A 24,136-nucleotide genomic window follows, 5' to 3' on the forward strand; every position below is an offset into this window, starting at 1 on the left:
CACAACAGCGCATCATAGACAAAGCAGAATACCGAAGTTGAGACTGGACATTGTGATGGATATCAGAACAACACATATGTCACCCTTTTCAAGACTGCACTTCAATGTATGTCAACAGATAATTATAAAGTTGTCGTAAGAGCTGACAAAATTCCACAGGGAGAACATCACCGACGATTCAGTGCTCCAACACTTGATGAGGTTGCCATTGTAATGGTAGGCAATGACTTTGGGAAGCGGGACATTATCATTGAGAAAAGGAACAGAAGTCTTCAGCGTGTGGCAGACACACACAAGTCATATGATGCCGTTCAGTATCCACTAATCTTTTGGCTAGGCGAAGATGGGTATTACTTTGGAATTCCACAAACAGATCCATCTACGGGCAACTTTGTTGCTGGCAAGAAACTCAGTGCAATGGACTTTTATGCTTACCGACTAATGAGTAGAGTTTCTGAAGAGAATCATATCTTGAAATGCCGGCAACTTTTCCATCAATACATATTATTAAAGCAACTATCATAACAGGTTGCGCAAGACTTGAAAATGTTTTCATACCAAGAATACCGCTGATTCCGAATGATTTACCCTTTGATTTAAAACAGCTACAATTTCCTGTTTGTTTGGCTTTTACTATGTCAATTAATAAGGCTCAAGGGCAATCACTGCAAGTTGCAGGCATCAATTTGGAAAAGCCATGCTTTTCACATGGACAACTCTACGTAGCATGTTCTAGAGTATGCAATCCTCAGAATTTGTTCATTTTGGCACCACAAGGGAAAACAAAAAATATAGTGTATCCAAAGGCTCTGGAATAACCACTTGTATTATCCATTACAATAGCATGTGAATCAGAAAAATGTTTGTTCTATTTCTATGTTGTGTTTCTTTCATTTGGGAAATTCATTATACATTCCCAGGCAACAGCGGGTACTCCTGCTAGTGTATACATAAATAAACAACCCATAGAAAAACACAGTTTCCATGTGAAGGTTAAAATGCAATAAATAATTCTGTAAAAAATTAGATTTAAAAATCACAGCAGGAAACTGTTCTTTAAAAATGCACAAACTCTGGTGCCTCTTTCTAATAACCAGTGCCTCCCCGGCTTACCCTCTTTGGATCCCACAGCATAAACAAACATGAGCTCCAAACTGTAATTACAGAGTCCCAAACAAGTTAAGAATTCCAAAAGTGATGAACAGACCAGAGGTAAATGCAGAAAGCTTACAGAAGGATGGTGCTGAGTTCTCTCTTGACAGAAACAGCTTTCCCAAAACAAATAATCCATAATCCTAACATCAAGACCCAAAGTTTACAAAAGAATCTGAGTTGTTCTTCTTCCAGAGGATGAGCAATGTTAAACAGGTCAGTTTGAAACTGTACTCCAGTAGCTTCAATGATGGTACAGAACCTGGTTTTTGGCTATGAAGTCTGTTCCCTGGCTGGGACTTCTTATGGAAAACAAATAGACTGAAAGATTGAATAAAAAATTGTCTCCCTGGCAGCCCTATCCACGGATTTATATAGGGTAATTAATCAACAAACATGCTAAACTACAATACCCACCAAGCCCCACCACATCCTACCATTCCCTGCTTAAAGTAATAGCCCCAATTATTTTGGAAAACAAATACCTAAAAGCAAACTTTACACAGGACATACTGAACAAAAGTCAATACCGAACCTTTTATGTGGCACTGCTACAAGCTCAGGTCTCATCCTGGGCTCATAAAACTGTTTTACACTTCTGATATCAGAAGCGAAACTTGTAGACTCTACTGACTCGCCAATGTATGTGCTTATGTAATTTTGCATGCACTTCTTATTAGCAAAACATACGTGCCCAAGCAGCACTTTTTATACCATCTGAAAAGAAAATTTAAAATACCTCTGGACATATAGCACCATAGAATCATGACACTTATTTAAACTAAAACCTCAAGCAGTTCTTATCTAAATATGTTAATAATTTGAAGTACATTTTGCTTATAATAGTATACAAAAATGTCAGGTTCATATTCAAAGCTAGTTTCTCTTCTCCAATGAGGCTTGCCACAATGTGCAGCAAAGTTTTTCACAATCTTGAAGTAAAAGTTTAAGCTTTGCAAGAGAAATTCTGCTCTTTTCCCATACAATAGAAGAACACTCTATCCATCCATCCATCCATTTTCTAACCCGCTGAATCCGAACACAGGGTCACGGGGTCTGCTGGAGCCAATCCCAGCCAACACAGGGCACAAGGCAGGAACCAATCCCGGGCAGGGTGCCAACCCACCGCAATGAAGAACAATCTACTATGTAATAAAACACTATGGTCTGTGTGTCCAATCCCTCTGAGCAATCTGATTGTTCAGTTTGGCTTTGGTGTGATTGGTCAGTTTTGATTTAGTGACGCGGTGAAAGATAAAGTGTGAATGTGAGATGCACGCGGAGGTGTAAAGGTGTATGAGGCATGCTGAGAGAGTCAAGGACCGCAAGTGAAAAACCAGTTAGGAGGTGAGAAAGGTGCCTTAAAAAATGGCAGAGTCTGAGGAGTAGGCTTTACAGGTACGCACTCGAGAGAGAGTGCATTGGTGAAGAAACATTCACATCCACGCAAATACAGAGGAAGGACACTGATGGTACACACAGAACAAGAGGTGGCAAATATTATTATTGAACTATTCTGTTATCTGTCTTTGACAGGTACGATGGCTACTATTACATAAAAGTAGATCCAAAAATAAGAAAATAGATTTTGGTTAAAAATATAAAAAAAGGAAAAAGATAAAGCTATTGATTTTTAACCAGTAGACAGTGTATCAGTAGTTGCTATGAAGTCCTACAGATTGTAAAAATATTATACATGTTTTTTACACATGGAATGAGCTTTGAGGATCTACATTCTTTTCTGCAGACTAAAAAAAATTATAAAGTTTATGATCTGAGACCTTTTCCATTTCTGATAGGCTTTACATTCAGTCATTTTTACATACAAATAGAAATTACAGCAAAACCACAGGCAGTGCATCTTTTTGAATTCTTTTGAACAGCTAAAAGAAGCAATTCAAGCATTTCTAAATTTCATACCTTGAAGAGCCTCCTTGATGTTTCACTCCAGGCATTGTACAATTGTTTTCTTTTCCAGGAAGAGCTCTTTTATCTTCCTGGAATATTCTAGAGATTTTCTAGAATAAAATAATGTTATGTGATAATAATATTTTTTTTTTGTAGAAGAAATTATCCAAGTTATTTAACAAGCTTAAATCAAAGTGCTTGGCAGAGGTACAGAAAATTTTTACCCACAATATGTGGCATGATAATCCAGTAAATGTTATTCTTGATGAGGAGTCTGTTAAATTTATGAATAGACTGGGCGCTCCTTAGACCGGCTTCTTTATCTATTTAAGGCATTGTGGCTTGATGGGTAAGTGCAAAGCTACAGGTCTAATCCCTGTGTCTGACTTACTGAAAGATCTTGAGTCCCTTAACCTGTCCATGTTCTAAGATAGATAGATAGATAGATATGTAAGGCACTATAAGATAGATAGATAGATATGTAAGGCACTATATGATAATAGATAGATAGATAGATATGTAAGGCACTTATGATAGATAGATAGATAGATATGTAAGGCACATATGATAGATAGATAGATATGTAAGGCTATATGATAGATAGATAGATATGTAAGGCACTATAAGATAGATAGATAGATGGATGGATATTCTTTCTTTCTTTCTTTTATCCCCAGAATAATTTGTTTTTTTTACGGAAGCTCTTTACATAAATAAATAGATAGATAAATATTTATACATACACACTATGGTCTGAAGACACACCAAAATGAAATTTTCTGCTTTTCATTAATGATGTGTCTAATTTGAGGCCCAAGAAAAATGCTTTCCTCTATCCACAGTTATTCCTGAAAGCATCTGTCTCAAATATCGAAACCCTTCTCCAACCTTTTTCACCATCTTCACAAAATATTTCATTAGTCCCAAGTTTTATATAAATGGGAGGCAAAAATAATTTTATTGGGTCGACAGGTAGTTTATGTGCCACACTTTAACATGGCTGTCCCATTCACAATATATCCAAGCGGCATCCCTTGTAGCACTGCTACTACTTTTAAATAACCACAGATGCTCCAGTTATAGTTGTTGTACCGTGTATGTATGCTTATAACATGAGCAGAAATCACAAATGTCAGCTATTGCAATAAAATCGTATGTGATAGGAAAATACAAAGGTGTTTTTTGTGATCAGAAGGCCAAAATCCTTCAAACCTAATAGATAGATAGAGAGATACTTTATTAATCCCAAGGGGAAATTCACATACTCCAGCAGCATACTGATAAAGAACAATATTAAATTAAAGAGTGATAACAATGAAGGTATAACAGACAGACAATAACTTTGTATAATGTTAATGTTTACCCCCCCGGGTGGAATTGAAGAGTCACATAGTGTGGGGGAGGAACGATCTCCTCAGTCTGTCAGTGGAGGAGGACGGTGACAGCAGTCTGTTGCTGAAGCTGCTCCTCTGTCTGGAGATGATCCTGTTCAGTGGATGCAGTGGATTCTCCATGATTGACAGGAGCCTGCTCAGCGCCCGTTGCTCTGCCACGGATGTCAAACTGTCCAGCTCTGTGTCTACAATAGAGCCTGCCTTCCTCACCAGTTTGTCCAGGCGTGAGGCATCCCTCTTCTTTAGGCTGCCTCCCCAGCACACCACCGCATAGAAGAGGGCGCTCGCCACAACCGTCTGGTAGAACATCTTCAGTATCTTATAGCAGATATTGAAAGACGCCAGCCTTCTAAGGAGGTATAGTCAGCTCTGACCTTTCTTACACAGAGCAACAGTATTGGCAGTCCAGTCCAATTTATCATCCAGATGCACTCCCAGGTATTTACAGGTCTGCACCCTCTGCACACAGTCACCTCTGATGATCACAGGGTCCATGAGGGGCCTGGGCCTCCAAAAATCCACCACGTGGCAGGACTCCAAGTTGTATTGGAAGTCTGATGTATACAGGCTGAACAGGACCGAAGAAAGCATTGTGCTGCTGACCACAATGTCAGACCTGCAGTTCCCAAGATGCACATACTGAGCTCTTTCTTTAAGATAGTCCACGATCCATGCTAATAGTGTTCCAGAAGAAAAAAAAATCATTGTCTAGTGTTGTCAGTTGCTCTTTACTTATTGAAAGACCACTCCGATGGTAATCATATCCAAGGAACATTTCTGACCAAGTTTCCAAATCACTTCAGGGGTCAGGAGTAGCCTCTAATTTGCTTTGCAGGCTAGAACTCCTACTAATGTATCTGCTTCAGATGTCAAAATGTTCTACAATATTTGACATAACTAAAAAAATGATACTATAACATTAAATTATTTCTGATCAATAACACAGGTGAAAATGAGTGTTGCAAAGGAGGTCTATCTTGCAGCTGCTTGCAATATCTGATGGGTAGTATGTGTGTTGCTCTGGATACCATGTGCCCTCTAACACATAGAAGGCACTGCCATTTCCAATACCTCCTTGAACTCACTCTTTCTTTGTCTCTTCATCTCTCAGAAAGTGTTTTTTAACCCTTCAAGTCAGCTGTCCTCTAGTGTTCTGAGGGAACATTGGACCCTTAAACCTATGTCACATTAAACGACTTTTCCAGTGATTTTCAGTCATAGCCTTCCATTACATAATCGTAGCGAGCCAGAGGCAGACGTCAGTGTGTACCTGTGCATCCAAACACCTGGACTCAGTCCAGTCTGTGACTCACTATGATAAAATCAAACAGGTTTAATTTTGTCTTTAGTTGTAAATCTGGGCTTGTGTATGCAGGAGAGATGACAACCAATGAATGCTCATTTGGAAGTGCAATTCATAGAATGTGATTAGGAATAAGGGGCACTGCTGCTTTGAACATTGCAATCAGAAGAGATGCTTGTCTTTCTGGTATCTCTCAATTTGTATCCTTAAACAGAATGAATTAAAAAGAAAAAGGTCTGGGACTATGGCTGAACTCACCACAGCCATTTGTCCTTCATGCAGTGCTTTGTCAGGAAGCAAGGGGGCTTTGGACTTCAAAAACAGAAGAAAAGCTTGTCTGTCTGATGTTTTATGTTTTACATATCATAGCAGAATGGAAAAAAGAATTAAATGCAGAAATTGCAGCTGAACTCACCTAAGCTGTTAACTCTTCATATAGCACTGGCTCTATTGGTTTTTTGAAAGAGCGGCAAGCACGATTTTCCTCCATGGTCAGCACCCAAACAGTAAATGTGACTTAGGCATCAATTTTATGCCATTCAAGCTGACATCATCCGGCAAAACAATCAGTGACTGCGTTCGAGGAATCTGACAGACAGTCACATAATGTGACATCGGCCTTACCTTCAAGTTGCATTTCTACCCTAGGACAAATGCTTATGGAACAGACAGTTTTATTTAAAGTAATGCGACTCTTTATCAGTCCCATCCTCAGTACTTGGAATATCCAAGCTGCATTCCCAGTAGCAATGTCTTTACATTTAGATCACCACAGATCTTCCAGTTATAGTTGTTGTACTGTGTATATATACTTTATAATATGAGAGGAAATCACAAAAATAGGCAATTGCAATAATCTTTATTTTCCCGTGTTACATGCTAAGAAAGAACATTAAGAACAAGGTATTTTTATTGTAGAGTTTGTAATTGTTCATGTGTGTATTACAGTGTGCGTGTTTATTTTTGTCTTTATGCAGCTTTGAATGTTAAAGTGCAATTAAACTAATTGAATTAAATGAAACTGCAATTAAACTAATTAAATTAAGTGATGTTAATACATTTACCGTTTAAAAATCTTTACGTAGCGACAACTAAACATCAAATAAAATTAACGATTTATATATTTCAGAATTGCTTCGCCACCTGGGTTATTCTTATTTATTTCTTTTTTTCAATTTTTCCCTTCAAATCTGAATTCCCATTCCAAAAGGCTATTAATTAACGAGATGTTCCCAGCATGATTGTGTTACTTCTTTTCCAGGCAAGAACAGAGCAGCAGGTGATCCAGGAATTGACTGTGGAGAGTGTGCTTTCAGTGCTGCCTGCTGTCCCCAAAGGAGCCCCTCAACAGCGGGCAAAAAGAGCTGCCGAGGCACTGGTTAAAACTGCAAATTATTCCCGGCTGATGGCATTGCAGCAGGTGGGCCAGATTGGAAGGTCTGAATAAAGCTTTCATTTTTTTTTTTTCGAGATGCTGCTGTAAAGGCTTTTTTATTTTGTATGCTTTGTGTGTGTGTGCCTGCACATGTATGTATATGTGTCTACAAGTGTATATACAGTACATCTATACAGTGTGTATTTATATAACACTGTATCTTTAACACACTGTACACACACATTTTACATATATATACATATATATAATGTACAGTTTGTTAAAAACCACCATTTTTGTCACACTGTTAACAGAAAAGTACCTGCTTTGTATCTCTTATTCCTCTGTTTTGCCTTTTTATGCAAATAGTTAGGATGCTTCCTCTAATCGTATATTCTGATCTTCTTAACACATTTTTATCATTTAATGCATCTGATTTTATCAAAATTCGTCCCCAGTATTGCTTCCTTTGTTACACTCCTTTACGCCGTAAAAAACGTTTACTGAAGAAGACAGTCAGTGGAGCTGGGAGAAATAAAAAAGAAAAGAATAAACATTCATACTTGAAGGCATGATCTAGCCTGACTAAAACCTCTTCCAGCATTTAGAGCTTTGTGAATTTTCATTACAGATAAGCAATGTGTACGTTTAATTCCTAAAATATTAGGTGTCGTGAACTGTCTACTGAGTAAAGCATATAGTATTTATACCTGACAGTCTCCTAGAAGCATTTTCAATGGGAGGGGTGGTTTCTAGTGGATGATGAGGAGCGCTTTGCTCATGTGGCTGCTTGACTGACTGATTCCCAATTTAATTACAGAGCTTACACCTTACTTTCAAAGACAATTGGTTTCAGAATCTGTAAATTGTCCTTCACAGACTCTGTCTGTCAAGTGAATTTATCTAGTGCTCATGGGTTCCTTCTCCACCTGGTTCCAGTAAATGTGTGCACATGTTCCAGCCAAGGGTGCTAGTTAGCTGGGGAGAGATTTATCCTTTTTCTAATTAGGTGTTTGCTTTTACTTGCTGTGCATCACTAAAGTAAAGGTGATTAGTCTTCAGAAATTATAAGAAAAGATAATTAAGATAATTGCTCAAACATATTTTTAGAAAGTAATTAAATAATCCCCTATGTTGGCATACCAGTCGTATGATCATAACTCTCCTAGATATGTTATCAGCAATGTGCAGAAGCTATTAGGAAGATGAATGAAATGTTAGGTTATACTGTAAAAACTGTTGACTATAAATCAAAGAACATAATGCTTACATTGTATTATTCACTAGTGAGACCATATCTGTAGTACAGTCTGCAGTTCAGGTCACCATGCTACAAAAATGATATAGCAGCACTTGCAAAGGAGAGCAACCAAGTACATCCCAGGACTTTAGGTCACATTGTACTCTTGACAGGCTCATGGAAATAAACCTGTTTAGTCATGAGCAGAGACAACTGCGTTATGACTAAATCCACATCTTCCAAATTTTCAGAGTTATTGATATAGCAAATCACGTATGTGAAGACATCCGTAGAAATTAAGTGAAAGAGCACTTACAACTGATGCCAGAATGCACATCTCTTACTCAAGGACACCTGTGAAAAGTAAGGGGGAATGCATTTCAGATTGAGGCCAGGAAGCACTTCTTCAACAAGTTGTGGGAATCTGGAAGAAACTACCAAGCCGTGTAGAAGAAGCATAAACCTTAACAACCTTTAAAAATTATCTGGATGACATATTGGGATAGCTTAGCTATTAACGACACAGGTGAACTTAATAGACTGAATGGTCTTTTCTCTTTTGTCAATTTTTTTAATTCTTACATTCTTCTTCTCATATTTTAATTGGATTTAAGCTCCTGAATATCTTGCTATGCAAACATTTAAGCTTTTCACACAATAAAATCCATTCTTTGCTTTTGGTATTGTAAGAAATTCTTCACTTTCAATAGTAGTTTTCTCACTTAATAACATATTTTAGACATGTTTGCTGAATCTCTGAGAATTACTTTTTTAGTTGAAAAAACACAATGATACAGTGTTCAGAACGTTTGTTGACTTCCTTTCTGCTAAATGTTTCATGCTTTGGTTTTGGTTATGTAATTTATGATGCAAGTGTGTAAATCAGCAGATCAAAAGATGTGAGATGTATATAGGATTTGACTGATGATCTGTCAGTTTATGTAATGTTTACATTCTTAGGCTATGTGGTTTCGGCACTGCATATTTTATAGAAAGTTAGGCAAACAAGTATTTATGAATGTATTTAATTGGTCTTTGAAAAAGTGCTGTAAATGACATAACTTATTTGGGCACAAAGTTGATGTGAGCCAATTGTACCTTTTAAATTTCTAAACCATTCCTTTGAGTAATTTTGTAAATCCAGACCGTTCATATTTTGAGCAAGAAAAGTGCTTCTCCTACAGGCCTATGAATTTTGCTTAGTGATAGACCAGGACCTGAAGCAAAGAAAAGTCTAAAATAGGCCAAGGTCAAAGCCAAATGTCACCATGCAGGATTGTCAAAACCCAGCATAGAAAACTAAAATGTGATGGTCAGAAAAGCACTACAAAAAATCCTGTCTTCTTTTCCTTAAATAAATACTGTACAGCAATCACAAAGAGAGATTATTTTGTTTTTAATCAAAAAACGTAGGCATCCACATTACCACAATGCCATCTTAAATAGTATTCATAATTCTGATGTCAGTGCCATATCAGTCACATCACTGCCAAAGGATGTCATTGATAACAGAAAGGAAGCTGACAGAAATGAGCTGAACGTACAGTGTGCTGATGGGCAACACATTAGGCCGACTACATTAGAGTTAGGGACTAAATAACTTTAAAGGAAGGTTAAAGGAGCAACAGGTTTATTGTTTTAAAAATTTTGCTCCATTTATTCCCTCTTATCTGTTTTTGTTTTGTTTTTCTTTTTTAACCCACACCTTCTTAATGTGTGTAGTATTTGGAACTTTTTTTATACATATTTTAATGTATTAGTTTTTTAATCAAGACTTTGATTTTTATGGTTTATTATTTAATTGGATTATTTTGCAAAGTTTACATTTATTGGCATCTTTTTTTTTTAAATATATTTACACTAGCAAAATACCCGCGCTTCGCAGCGGCAAAGTACTGCCTTAAAAATTTTATTAAGAAGAAAATTAAACCTTTTTAAACTGAGGGAAATTATACCAAGCTGTGCAATGAGCTTATTCTTGAGCATGCAACGTACAGTTGGCCATGTGAAAAGTAATCTTGCCTCAAATCTCACAGCTTGGATTGCTGCTGTCATAATCGGTTTGAGTTTCATGGTTTGTTTCAATTATGTTAGTATTTGTAGGACTTGTGTTGAAGAGACATTCGGCATCTGTCAAGCATTGTAAGCATACAACCGGTTTCAACGATAACTTCACATCCAGCTTTTGAGAGTTTAAACATTCATAAACATCTAAGTGTCCACTACTGAAATCGTCACCTGTGAATCTAAGATGTCTAAGAGGCATTGGCGGTTGTCGGAAGGTGTAAAATATTTGGCCATTTCGGTACACTTGAAAGCGGCAACCGAACAATTCAGCGGCAGCCATCCACTCACATGCAGAACCATAGGTGAAGGGCTTAAGCATTTCACTCTTATAGTGCTCCTGTGTAGTATAATTATCTCCTGTACCGTCACCAGTCCACACCTTGAACCTGTCCCAGTCATTCAATACATAAGACACAATGTTCCTCCGGATATCAAGAGTGAGCCTGCTATGGCTGTGCAATATTTAACAAAGAGAATGGAAAAGGCAGGTGCCATCTCCGGGCATGGAAACCACTCGGTAAGTGACAGTTCTTTGGTCGATGGTGATCACCTCCGTATATATATGTACGTAAGTAGGATTCAGTTAGTGTTGGGAACCCATGTACCAAATTTCATGAACATGGCCCCATAAGTAACAAAAACTGTTGGAAAGTTCAATATAGCGGCCGACAGTGGTGTCATATCACTGAAATAAGTACGTACATTGGTTTCGGTTAGCGCAGGGAAGCCGCCTACCAAATTTCGTGAAGATGGGGCCATAAATAAGAAAGTTCAACATGGCGGACGTCGTCAACCGTTATGACCGCTACGAGTAGAATTTCGAAATGAAACCAGCTTAACTTTTGTAAGTAAGCTGTAAGGAATGAGCCTGCCAAATTTCAGCCTTCTACCTACACGGGAAGTTGGAGAATTAGTGACGTTGGAAAGTTCAATATGGCGGCCAACAGTGGCGTCATACCACCGAAATAAGTACGTACATTGGTTTCGGTTAGCACAGGGAAGCCGCCTATCAGATTTTGTGAAGATGGGGTCAGCCTTCTACCTACATGGGAAGTTGGAGAATTAGTGACGTTGGAAAGTTCAATATGGCGGCTGACAGTGGCGTCATACCACCGAAATAAGTACGTACATTGGTTTCAGTTAGCGCAGGGAAGCCGCCTACCAAATTTCGTGAAGATGGGGCCATAAATAAGAAAGTTCAACATGGCGGACGTCGTCAACTGTTATGACCATTACGTGTAGAATTTCGAAATGCAACCTGCTTAACTTTTGTAAGTAGGCTGTAAGGAATGAGCCTGCCAAATTTCAGCCTTCTACCTACACGGGAAGTTGGAGAATTAGTGATGAGTGTGTGAGTCATTTAGTGCTTTGCCTTTTATTAGTATAGATGACATTCTGAGTAGCATCACATGACTGCAGAGTTCACAACAGTTTCGTTACCAGATGGCGGCGATCACAGGACTCTTTATCCCATGGTGGGTACGTGAAGACGTTACTTTGCTTCTTTATAAGAAGGTCCAAGCGTTAGTCTTTTGAACTCTGTTTTGATGTTTGACTCTGATTTGGATTTTGGCTGTGCTCTCGTTTGTCTTCACGGTTGCTATTTTTCAACTTATGTTTGCTCACATTTCCGTCTCCCTGTTGATTAGTATTCTTACAATAATCCCTATAGACTGTGTCCCATAGCACTTGGTTTGAGCTCACCTTTGAGCTCACCATTATCTTCCATAATTAACATATAAATAAGGACTGTTAAGTTTACCATAAAAAAAACATATTTCAAATTCAACGTTCACACTTTTTTAACACAATTGAATCAATTAACCATTCTTCCATATGTCTTACCACTGTGAATGAAGACTATGACTTGAATAGCTAGTTGTGCAGTCAGTTTTCATTCTTCTTGTGTTGTCAGGTGCTAAAGGCTACAGTCCTGAAGATGTCTTCTTGGTTTGTGCTTGTGCAATGCTGTCTGGGCACAATACAGAGTAGTATTGTTATGATACTAACATTTTAAACTTTGATACAATACTAAGAAAAGTATTGAAATCCAATACCATTTTCTATACCCAATACAGTATATAATATAATGCAATAAAAAGTATTTAATTAAATTGTAATTCTATATGCATTAAAATCTTTACATTGATGAAAACAAATAATAGAAATTTTAGTAATTAAAGCATAGAAATAATTAGTCAATAGTAGTCAATAGACCTTGATGTTAACCTTAATGACCCATCCCAAAACTACAGTTCCCACCCACCTGCAGTCATATATAGACTTGTATGAATTTTGAGCTGATTTCATCAACTGTATCAGGAAACTGCAGCAAAGCCAATAATAAAAAACAAATCATCAAATCAGAGTCATTGCTTTTCGGAGCAGAGGTGTTCATGATATAGCTCAAAGGAAAATGCACCATGCTGCTGCACAGGCCTCCATCAAATATGCAGCTACCACACCCAGCCAGGTCCAATCAACCTTCATTTTAGTCCCACAATTCAGTTTCTACTATAATGCACTGTGCATAAGAGCACATGGAGGGGTAGCTCCACTGTTTAGGAAATTGAGAATTGAAAAGTTCTGCACCTTGCATTTTATAGTAAATGGAATAAAATATAATTTTAAAATCACACATAAAATGAAATGAAAAAACGCGCTACGGCAGCCCACTTCATGGCGAGGGTTTAAAACTTGAGGGAGTGACAGAGCCCTATAGTGCTAAAGAGTGCTGCCCCTGAATGAACAGCACAGAATAAAACTGGTTCACAGGTATAAATAATTGCAGACCCCTGATTTAATGCGTTAAACATTTAACTGACTGCAAAAATCATTTTTACCTGTAGAAAAGCAACAAACTTCACATCCCTACCTCAGACATAACAGTTTACAAGATTATACTAATAGATACTATAAAAAATGGGTCTGCAGCTCTAGTCATGCCTATTGGTAGCCCCCCATGAGGCTCAACTGTCAAAAGTCAGAATAAACCTGAAGTGTATTTGTATTTAAAACTGTAGAATTGATTGTGAAAATACAGTACGAATTAAAACAATTTTCTAAAAATGTCACAGTCGATACTTACCGATATTTTGATATTTTTGACTTATAAATGGAGAGAGAGAGAGACAGAGCAATGATTCATGTGCCGGTTACTTGAGGGTGCATGCTTTCTGAGCATTACCCTTCAAATTTTGCTTTGATTAAGAAGCTAAACAAAGATTATACTAACTAACTAGAAGAAGTTGCAGTCACTTACTTCATATCTCCTTGCAAGCACATCATAGCTATTTCATCTGAGGATAAAGCTCATGCAATCCATAGTTAACTGTACAAGCACTTGCTTTTGTATTTACATATCTCCCATCAGCCCTCAGACTGTTTCATAACTGTAACATGCCTGCTGCTAACATCCTGCTTTAAAATACTTGCCTAACCCAGTCATGTCAGACTCTGAGCAAATGCAATGTCAGTCACAGTGTTAGCCTTTCCATTAATTAGCACTCAATTCTTGTTTACATGTTTTATATGTATGTTTTTTCTTATCTGGTTGACTCTTTTATCCAAAGCGACTTATAACCTTTGAGATGCATTTGTTTACATTTCTTTTGTTTTTTCAGTCGGATCATAGACAGGAAAACTGATTTGCTCATGGTCACAATATGTCAGTAGCAGGATTTGAGCCCACAGCCATAGAGTTTGAGGTCTCGCGCCTTATCCACAACACCACGTTACCTTTATTCACTTAACAGCTGCATCTCCAAATAATCACCTCTGTCCTGTTTTAACACAATACAAAAATGTAAACATTAGAACAGTCTAGACGAGAACAAGCCATTCAGCCCAACAATGCTCGCCAGTCTTATACGCTTAATTCTTCTATAATAACATCAAGTGTAGTTTTGAAAATCTCTAAAGTCCTACTGTGTGCCACACTACTTGGTCACTTATTTCATGAGTTTTGGTTCTGTGCATGAAGAAATTTACCCTTAAAACGCTTCCATCTGTGTCCCCATGTTCTTGATTAACTCATTTTAAAATAACAACAGCAACAATATTTATTTATTTAGCACATTTTCATACAAATGATGTAGCTCAAACTGCTTTACAGGATAAAGAAGAGAAAAACTAAAATTAGGCAATACTAATTAACATAGAATAAAAAGTAAGGTCCGATGGCCAGGGAGGACAGAAAAAACAAACAAAAAAAAAAACTCCAGAATAAAACAAAATCTGCAGGGGTTCCAGGCCACAAGACCGCCCAGCCCCCTCTAGGCATTCTACCTAGCATAAATGACCTCAATCAGTTCTCAGGTTTTCAGGCTTCACGTGGAAGAACTTGATGATGATGGTCATATAGACCTCTGGCTTTCCATCCATCAATGTAGGGACAGCACAGTGCTTTGATCGGGTGGGTCTCGATAATAGTCTCGATCCGCTGTGCTAATTCCCTTTATAATTTTGAACACACCAATCATGTCTGCTCTTAATCTTCTTTTGCTTAAATTGAACAGGCTCAGCTCTTTCAATCTTTCCTCATAACTCAACACTGTAGCCCTGGATTCAGCTTAGTTGATCTTCTCTGGACTTTTTCCAGCACTTCTTATGACTTTTTTTGTAGCCCAGAGACCGAAACTGCACAAAGTACTCCAGATGAGGCCTCACCAGTGTGTTATAAACCTTGAGCAGAACCTTCCTTGGACATGTACTCCACATCAACAACCTGAAATTCTGCAGGCCTTCTTAATGGCTTCTGAATGGCTTTCTGGCAGTTGAAAGTGACACATCCGCTACAACTCTTAAATCCTTCACAGATGAAGTACTTTCTATTTTAAGACCTTACAGGCATCTCTGCCTGGTTCATCTTCAGTGCTGCCCTTCAGATAATTTCATGGTCATCAGCTGGAAACCACCGTTCATACATGTTTCACTCCCTACCCTGGTACATCTCCTAGTAGCAGAGCAGTACCATGGGTTTCTCTCTGCCACACCCTGAAGCTATCCTTTGGGTCTGGTGTTAATGTTCTCCTTCTTAGCCACAATTAAAAGCTACCATTCTCTGCCCTTTCTGCCTATTTTCTTCCTGCTGTCTGTCATTTCATTCCAGTAACCTCCATGCCTTTGAGCCGGCGGCACATTGACACGAATCCACTGCATACTACTTCAACAGGGCAAGTGCTGGGCCTCCACCCAGGCTCCCTGCGTTCTGCAGCCAGCTTGGAGTACTTGGCCCTCTTTCCTCATGGGCAGCTCCCATACCAAATCCCTTCATCAACCAATCCCCAGCCCATAATCCCATGTGATTGTCACCTCAATGTAAAGTACTGTGAAATCAACCATACCACTACATCACTACATTGGAGTTGTTATCCAAGGTCATCTCTCAATTTACATTCCTTGCCAGGTACAAGAAGTCATATTGGAGCTCTTAAGGCATCTGTCCCCCTGCCTAATGAACTGCAACATGCTGTCCTGATGTCGGTGGTGCACCGTTTATGTAAAAAAAACATTATTTTAACCCCTTTACAGACAAGACAATAAACGAGTGTTCTGTATTCATCTATTCAATCATATATACAGTACTTGCTTTTTCCCTTTTAAGAGTTATGGGAAAGCAAAACTTGGCAATAAAGGAAAGAGACAAAAATAATCCTTAGGCAGGATGTTAAGTCAAAATTAATATAAATTTGAATTGTATCCCAAGTGAGTGTTAGTGTGGGTGGGTGTTTGAGAGGGCCCTGCAGGTGACACACATCCTGCCTTAAGGCAGATGCTGCCAGTATAGGCTCTGGTTCCTGCTCATCTGTATTCAAATAAGTGTTTTTATGTCTGTTTTTAATGCTATCTTTTCTTTATGATATAAAGTAATGAGAAAATCTTGGCAAAAAGAATGTTCACGCTAAATAGTGACTACATTAAATTAAAAGCCTCCTCACTTAAACCCTGCCAGATCTTCTTTTAATTAAATGCAGCATTTCGTTTGCATGAGTGTCAGGCTTATTTGTTATCCCAAGATATTTTGTTTTTCTAAAGCTGCCATAATTAATGTTTATTCACAGACTAAGCACCACTTTCACTATCTGAACATGACAATTTTTATACTTCTTGACTATGTTCCTTTGCAGTTGTTTGGGTTACTTGAGTTTTTTTATCCTTCTTTGGAACTCAGTTTTATTGCCAGTTAAGAGTAAGTTGTCATTTAGAAACACATTTCATAGCCTTAAATTACTACAACAATAAAAACATGGTAGACAATGAAAATCCTCTATCAGTAGGTGACCCGAAAACAGGATAGAAATGTGATATGTATACATGTTATAAACTGAAAGCAATGCCCTTTGAACCTGCATAGATTTACAAAAATAAGATAGAAAATGTCATTTTTCCTTATGGGTTTTTATCGTTTTGCATATTTTTAAAGAAGCTCTTAGGTCAGAGCATCAATTTTCTGTTTATATAACATATTCATAAGCTTATTTTTCTACATTGCACAACATCCTTTTATTTATAAAGGGCAAGAAGCAATTGCGTTTGAGCAAATGATCTATTTTGTTAAACACCGTACTTCAGATCTTAAGTAACAAGCCTCTGGTGGACTCATCACATATTCTCCATTGAAATCAAAAATAACCTGAGATGTGTTTCACAGATATTTTTCTCAGTTTTGATAGAGAAGTCTCATGTGCTCCAATTTGAAGGAAAAGCTTTGTAGTGTATTCACCTGAATAAAGACTGAATTTTTCACTCCGTCAACAGCATAATGCCCACGGCTTGCCAAACACAAAATATAATGGGCTACCCTTTCAAACGTGTTTACACAGTGCTTGAAGTATTGATCGTGCTTGATCCCGAAATCCATGGCATTCTTCATTAACTCTAATCTTGTGAAGAAAACAAGCCAAGTCATTGTGTTATTGACAGTCCAATTTTAACCCATCCCATTATGTCTGTATAAGATGTGTTTTTTTTTTTTACAATAGCATATGAATTAAATGGCAAATGAACTATCATACTTGTTCTGTTTGCTTAACTCAGCAACTTGGCGTCACAAGTGTCACACATTTGTTACTGACATTACATTCTCAAATCTGCTCAGTCCAGCTCAGGATCACTAAGATGTGGAGTCTATCCCAGCAGCATTGGGTGTCAGGCCAGAAGAAACTATGGTGTTACGAACTGGTAAACCTCCAACATCACACGGAAAACATTTTGTGTCTTAAGCCCTATTTGGATTGGATTAGTTTTACATCAGGATGTGAGGTAAAATAGTTATTGTATTACTGTATGACTTCTTTAATTTTAGTCCTGTCCGAATCACTCATCTCAGTAACTTTTTATGGACAGCACATTCATTTCTCAGTACAGAGGACTCTGTGTTTTCTTAAAATGCTTAGTACTCAGGCAAGAGCTTTGTTCTTCTGCCTATTCTTGGCAAAATGAGACAGCATTTGCCAGGAGCACCTCAGCTTTATATTAGAGAGACCAGAAGGGGTGGAGTCAATTGCCCTCAGTGATAATAAAAAGAGATAATACCATTCAGCAACAGTCCCCCTCATGTCCCAGAGTGGTAGTGCTTACCTCCAGTGAGCCTGGAAGGCGACCCTTAGGTGTGTATGTGTGACACCTTCTATAAAAAGTCAGTTAAAAAATAACAGTGCTGTGTGAATAGACCTGTCAGTAAAATTTCATTATTTGAGTGATATGGGGTGGGAGGCTAAAAGTACAGAGATCCTCGAGGAAATAATGATGTTAGTCACTGCCTGGAGTAGAAAAAAATGAACTGGCAGTACTCCTTGATGTGCATAAATAATCGAAGGGGCCACAATTTTTATTGAAAAGTGGGGTGTGCCCCCCTTGTTGTAAACAGATGTGTTGTTATATTCAAGGGTTGTTAATATGATGTGAACTGACAGTATGCATACATTAATTAGCAGTACTCGTAAGGCAAGAACAGTACAAAGTACCGATGGGCGCCAACCCACTTTAAAGCATCAACTTTACCTCACCTCCTGCTGTAAAGCTAATCCCATCTTAATAGGACTTAAAAATTTCAGAGGTCCTCCTGCAATAATTAACTTACCCCATCTCCTGGTGTAAAACTAATCTCCTCCAAATAGGGCTTTATAATACCTTTTTTCTGTTCATTTGATGTGAATATTCTTAAAGCCATATGTGTGTTTTAGGTTATTTCTTTAGTTTAAGAGCGATATTCATATTTTTGTTATTTTAAGTAAATGTAAGTATTTTAAGTATGTTTTTTTTTGTTTTATTTTATTTTAAGTAATCCCAAGTGCATCACACTGCCATTTTATAGTTTCAGCAGTTTGCTCATGAATTGTTACAACATACTCCTCCTTTGCTAAGGAATGTCTCACAAGAGGCATCAAGCATCTCATCATGAAGACTCCGCTACAAAATTTAGCGCAATGCTTCAGATCTCTGTCCGAGATTTCAAATTTAAACTTTAAACAGCGTTAATCTTGTGCCACGACAATGAAAGACCAGGAGATAAACAAAACGTCAAAATAATGAATCCAGTGTCAGTAACATAGCCAAAACCTGAGCCAAAATTGTAGTTGAGAGAAACAGAAAGATAATATATAAAAAAGGGATCTTAAGAAGAACATGAACAAACTTAAAAATGATTTTGTCTTTTTATAGCCACAAGATGGAATGACCCCTTGGAGCAAACATTACACCCCATGACACCAAACATCACTTTAGTGATGACTTCTGATACTGCCTGTAGCACTGCCATGGAACTGCAAACAAAATTACTCTGAATAGCATTTCCTTACAGGAAAAATATATGGCATCATGGGAGAAAATAGAAAATACCAGATTTTCATTGGATCACTCCTGGTGTTTTTGCTGCCTCTCTGAAGGGTTTGTTTTGTTCTCTTTGCCTAACGATGGCCTTTTCCTACTTGCACGGACAGCTCCTTGGACCTCATATTGAGAGTTAACAGTGACAACTTCCAAATGCAAATTCCATGCTTATAATCAATTCCAGACCTTTTTTGTACTTAGTAGGGGGACCTGCTCACACCTGGCTTTGGAACAGCTTGTCAGTCAAATGTCCTAATACTTGTGATCCCCTGGAAATGGAGGGCTATGCAGAAGAATGGCTGTCATTTCTAAACGGCTCATACAACATTTATAGTGAACCCCTTAAATTGAAGCTGAAAGTCCACACTTCAGTCTCGTAATGATTACTTTATATCAAATCCATTGTGGTGGCGTATAAAGCCAAAATTATAAAAATTGTGTCAGTGTCCAAATACCTAATTGTATAAAAGTTTGCATGCATTTGAGCGTGAAAATATGCACATACCAAAAAACAGTCAAATCCATACACCAAAAATATCAGATTTATAAAACCTGGTGTAGGCACATTTCAATGCCATTTACCCTTTATAAATCACAATCATCTTGTAAATATGCATGTGTGAAACAACCTCAAATGCCACCCTGAAACATTTATATATGGAGCATGCCATTCAACCTCATATGATGCTACAGAACTTTATTGGCAGATAGAACGGCCTCTTCATCCTGACACGTTGATACCCTGCCACCTGCATTCAAGAGCATCTGGTTGCGCTCTGCACCTGAGAGTGCAACATCATGCAGGGCATCATAACATCTTTCCTCTGTGCTTTGAGGGTACGGGAAAGATGTAAGGTTCCAGCAGCTGAGCTGGTATCCACTCCCACGGCTTGGTGATGTGAATTATTATGTGTGCAAATTATGTGTCATTTAGCTGATCTGGCTTCATTTCCCTGCTTCATCAAGGGTGATGTAATTTCCCAGTTTCTCTGAAATGTGTATGCATGGGCCAGAGTTGCCATAAATATACGCGTGTTCCCTCATCAAATTTTCTTTTATAAATCTTGACATTTGCGTGGGAAGTTGCGTACTTACATTTGAGCCTACGTAAGCTTTATAAATGAGGCCCCGGTCTGTTTTTTTAGCACCCACTTTGCAGCAAATTAACAATCCTCTTACAAAGAAGCCATCTGGAATTAAAAAGCAGGTAGAGTGAGTATTTGTGACTGGCATAAGACCTGGATGGCCATCCCTGGACCCACTGACGCACAAATACCAATATGGGTCAAATTAAGAACAGCTAATTAAAGTAACATATACAAAATGACACATGAATTGTCCCAGGTAGAATTGAGAATTGAGCAGTTTGCCTGGATGGAATTTAAAATAGACCAATGACCTTGTAAGATTTTTCTAGTAGTTTGAAGAGACTTGGCATTGGAGCATTATGTTCTGCCTGTAAGCCATTAATCAGTTTGATTTTGAATATTGTGTGATGTTCTAGGCACCGAACAAAATATTTATAACTAGTTAGACCAAAGTAGCTATGTGCGTGCGTCATCTACTCTGTGAGATCAGTATACTGTAATGTATTAATCTTGGCCAGAGCATATGAATAATTTCAGCATCAATAGGCTATATAGTTTATTCATTTTTGTTCTCATAATGTGTACAAAACAACTCAAATGTCCCAAAATGAATACTGTTTGCTACACTGCTTTGTGATGTATTCCACATTTCTGAGGTTCTCCCTGTGAGAAAACGTTCGATCACCTTTCCCCCATGTCCTAGCAGAAGAAATGTGTTGAACTCTAATGCAGGCTTTAACTTCAGATTTCAAGCAGCGAAATTAATAAAAAACTTAAGAAATTTGCTAAACAACAGGAGGCCGTTAGTCTATCAGGTTCATTTGTTTAGCTAAGAGTTGAACTGTCCCGAGATCTCATCTAGATACTTCTTAAATAGAAGCTTAAGAAGTGTATTCAAGATGTCTTAACAGAGCAACACATTTTCAATCAGTAAATACTCCAAATTCAGAGCAAAGTGGAAGGTGTTTTAGTTAGAAACTAATTGGAAGATATATTTTGAGTGTAGCTGATCAATTTAGCAATGTGAACTGATTGGTCTCTGCTTAGTTGTGAACATTTGTATGTCTTTGTTATAATCCTTACTCAAAAAAACAGAGTGTTTAATTGCCCACTTACAGAACAATGAATATATAGATGAGTTTCTCCTCATTTTTCACTTAGTATTGTAGTGCAATAAAGACAAACAGATATGTTTCCAACCTACAGACTGTACTTAGCTGCTTGTTTGCCAGCTTGTGATAATTAACATTTGGCAGTACTTCAGTATTACAGTTCAAATTATTTTCAAAGCTAAACATCTCATTTAAATGCATATTCAGTCATAGTTTATGCTATGGCTTTTAGATCCAAAGCACTAGATAACATGATAATAAAACCAATAAAATTGTTTTTCAGACAGTTCTTACATTGGCAAATAACAATTCAGGCAAAAGTTTAAAAAATCTGTTTTGATACCAGAGCTGTGTTAAATGATGTATGGGATTTGAACATCCAATTCTTTTATGTTCATTTGAATTAAAAAGTTGGAACATTGGCCCCTTCGTGTTTCACCATCTACCTAACTGATCATCGATAGAAGATGTATGGTATTTATACTTTATGTATTGTCCTACATGTTAGGTTGGTGTATCTCTTCTGGAGGCTACACAAGGAAAAAATATGAGAACTTTCTCCGTCAAATAGGAAGATCTCTTTGACCAAACTCACTGAGCAAAGCACACATGTCTCCAGAACACTTTTTGATATTTAACATCATCAAACACGATTGCCTTTTGCATCCCAAACCTTTTTGACGTTTCTCTTTCTTACAGCATTCACAATAAGTAGGCTTTAAAGATCTTTTTTGAAGACCTTCACAGACAGAAAAATTAGCCTAAAGCTTGCACTTAGCTGAAATCCCATTCCCTGCTTGTCGTTGCTTGATTATGGTAATGCTCCGCTGTCACTTGGTGCTTATTGTGACTTAATTGACTTTTCTATTTAAAAAGTCTTCTGGGCCCTTTATGTAGCTGATTAATTCACTTTATTATTCACCTTTCTTGACTGTTTTACAATCTCATTTTAAGCTTAGTCCTTTTTTTCCTTTAACCATGACCGTACATACTATTTTTTTTTTGCACTTCAGTGCTTACCTTGACACACTTCCTACATCTCCAGTTCCTTCTGTTTGCCTTCCGAAAACATCAACTGTTTCTTAAAAAAGAAATAGACCCCCACCGAATGAGGTATTAACCATGAACAAACAGAAAAATTAGAAGGTCTGATTTGATTGGTTCATAGATGCCTTGACCTACAAAGTCAGAAATCACAAGTACATGCAGTATATATAGTTAATTCTTGTAGTATAATTTTGGGGTATTCATATATGGGATATCAATTAGAACTGTGAAAGTGATTCGTCACTTGAGGGTCTGTTGTTTACTGTTGTTATGAGACATAATGAGTGTGTCTACATGCACTTTATTCACAGAAACACGGTTTCAAAAATACAATGTATACCTGTAATCTGGATTGAGAAATCAGGATTAGATTAGAGGGCGGCACGGTGGCGCAGTGGTAGCGCTGCTGCCTCGCAGTTAGGAGACCCGGGTTCGCTTCCCGGGTCCTCCCTGCGTGGAGGTTTGCATGTTCTCCCGTGTCTCGTGGGTTTCCTCCGGGCGCTCCGGTTTCCTCCCACAATCCAAAAACATGCAGGTTAGGTGGATTGGCGATTCTAAATTGGCCCTAGTGTGTGATTGGTGTGTTTGTGTGTGTCCTGCGGTGGGTTGGCACCCTGCCCAGGATTGGTTCCTGCCTTGTGCCCTGTGTTGGCTGGGATTGGCTCCAGCAGACCCCCGTGACCCTGTGTTCGGATTCAGCGGGTTAGAAAATGGATGGATTAGATTAGATTAGATTAGATTCACTGTATTAACCGCATGGTGAAATTCCGATGCATACAGCATGAAAATAAAAATACAGACTCACACATCCAATAATTTGCCTCTAAGAAACTATGTTAACACACGCAGATGTCTCTGCGAGTAAGCTGGTTATTTGGTCATGTAAACCCTTAACTAAGTTAATGTTACGGATTTTGTACTCTGCACATTTCTGTTGCACTCTGTTAGCCTGCAAATGTGCTAGCCTTGCTTACTCTTCCAGCAGCCACAGGTAGAAAAGCTACCACAAAGGTAAATTTCCAGAGTTAGATTATTGGGCAGTTGCATTATTCCTTCTCCTGGATGACATAATCTGTCTTGATATTTCAGAAAATGATATATTTATATTGACAAGTTGAACATACAGTGCTAAACTCAGCGGGCACAATCTTCAGAGCAGTGTTAGGGAAATGCGTTAAAAGTAACACGTGGTACATTCTTGAATTACTTTAACGAGTAACCTAACTCAATACTTATTGTACTGAAGTAAAGATAACTGTGATATTGTTATCCCAGCAGCACTGGGTATAAGGCAAATAGCAAACATACCAGTATGTTACTCCTTTGGAGGAATGATTGGCACATTCAAACAGAAAAGAGTGTGCTGCATGCCGTCTAGCAACATGAACTGTATTCATAAAGTGTTAGTTTAGTTTTAATCTATTTTAGCGGCCAATGTTCATACCAGGACGTTTCAGCGTCTTAGGTCGAGATTGTTTAAAGGGAATGGATACTATTTACTTCACAGCACATAAAGGACTAAATATTTTTATAAAGCACAAGAAAATCATCACAATTGGATGTGTTTCAGGTCAGTTTGTTGAAGGTTCATGTATAAATTTAGGATTTAATAAAAAAT

General features: G+C 37.9%; 1 protein-coding gene across 1 annotated transcript in view; it reads left to right on the forward strand.

The window, feature by feature from the left end:
- LOC120532397 overlaps positions 1–24,136 on the forward strand; it is a 319,948-nt gene that overhangs the window by 248,414 nt on the left and 47,398 nt on the right. Inside the window, exon 8 of the mRNA XM_039758350.1 lies at positions 7,019–7,177. Within this exon, the coding sequence (XP_039614284.1) occupies positions 7,019–7,177 (159 nt within the window). The remainder of the gene's footprint in view (positions 1–7,018; positions 7,178–24,136) is intronic.

The sequence above is a fragment of the Polypterus senegalus genome, chromosome 7, assembly GCF_016835505.1.
Source record: "Polypterus senegalus isolate Bchr_013 chromosome 7, ASM1683550v1, whole genome shotgun sequence".
Lineage (NCBI taxonomy): Eukaryota > Metazoa > Chordata > Cladistia > Polypteriformes > Polypteridae > Polypterus > Polypterus senegalus.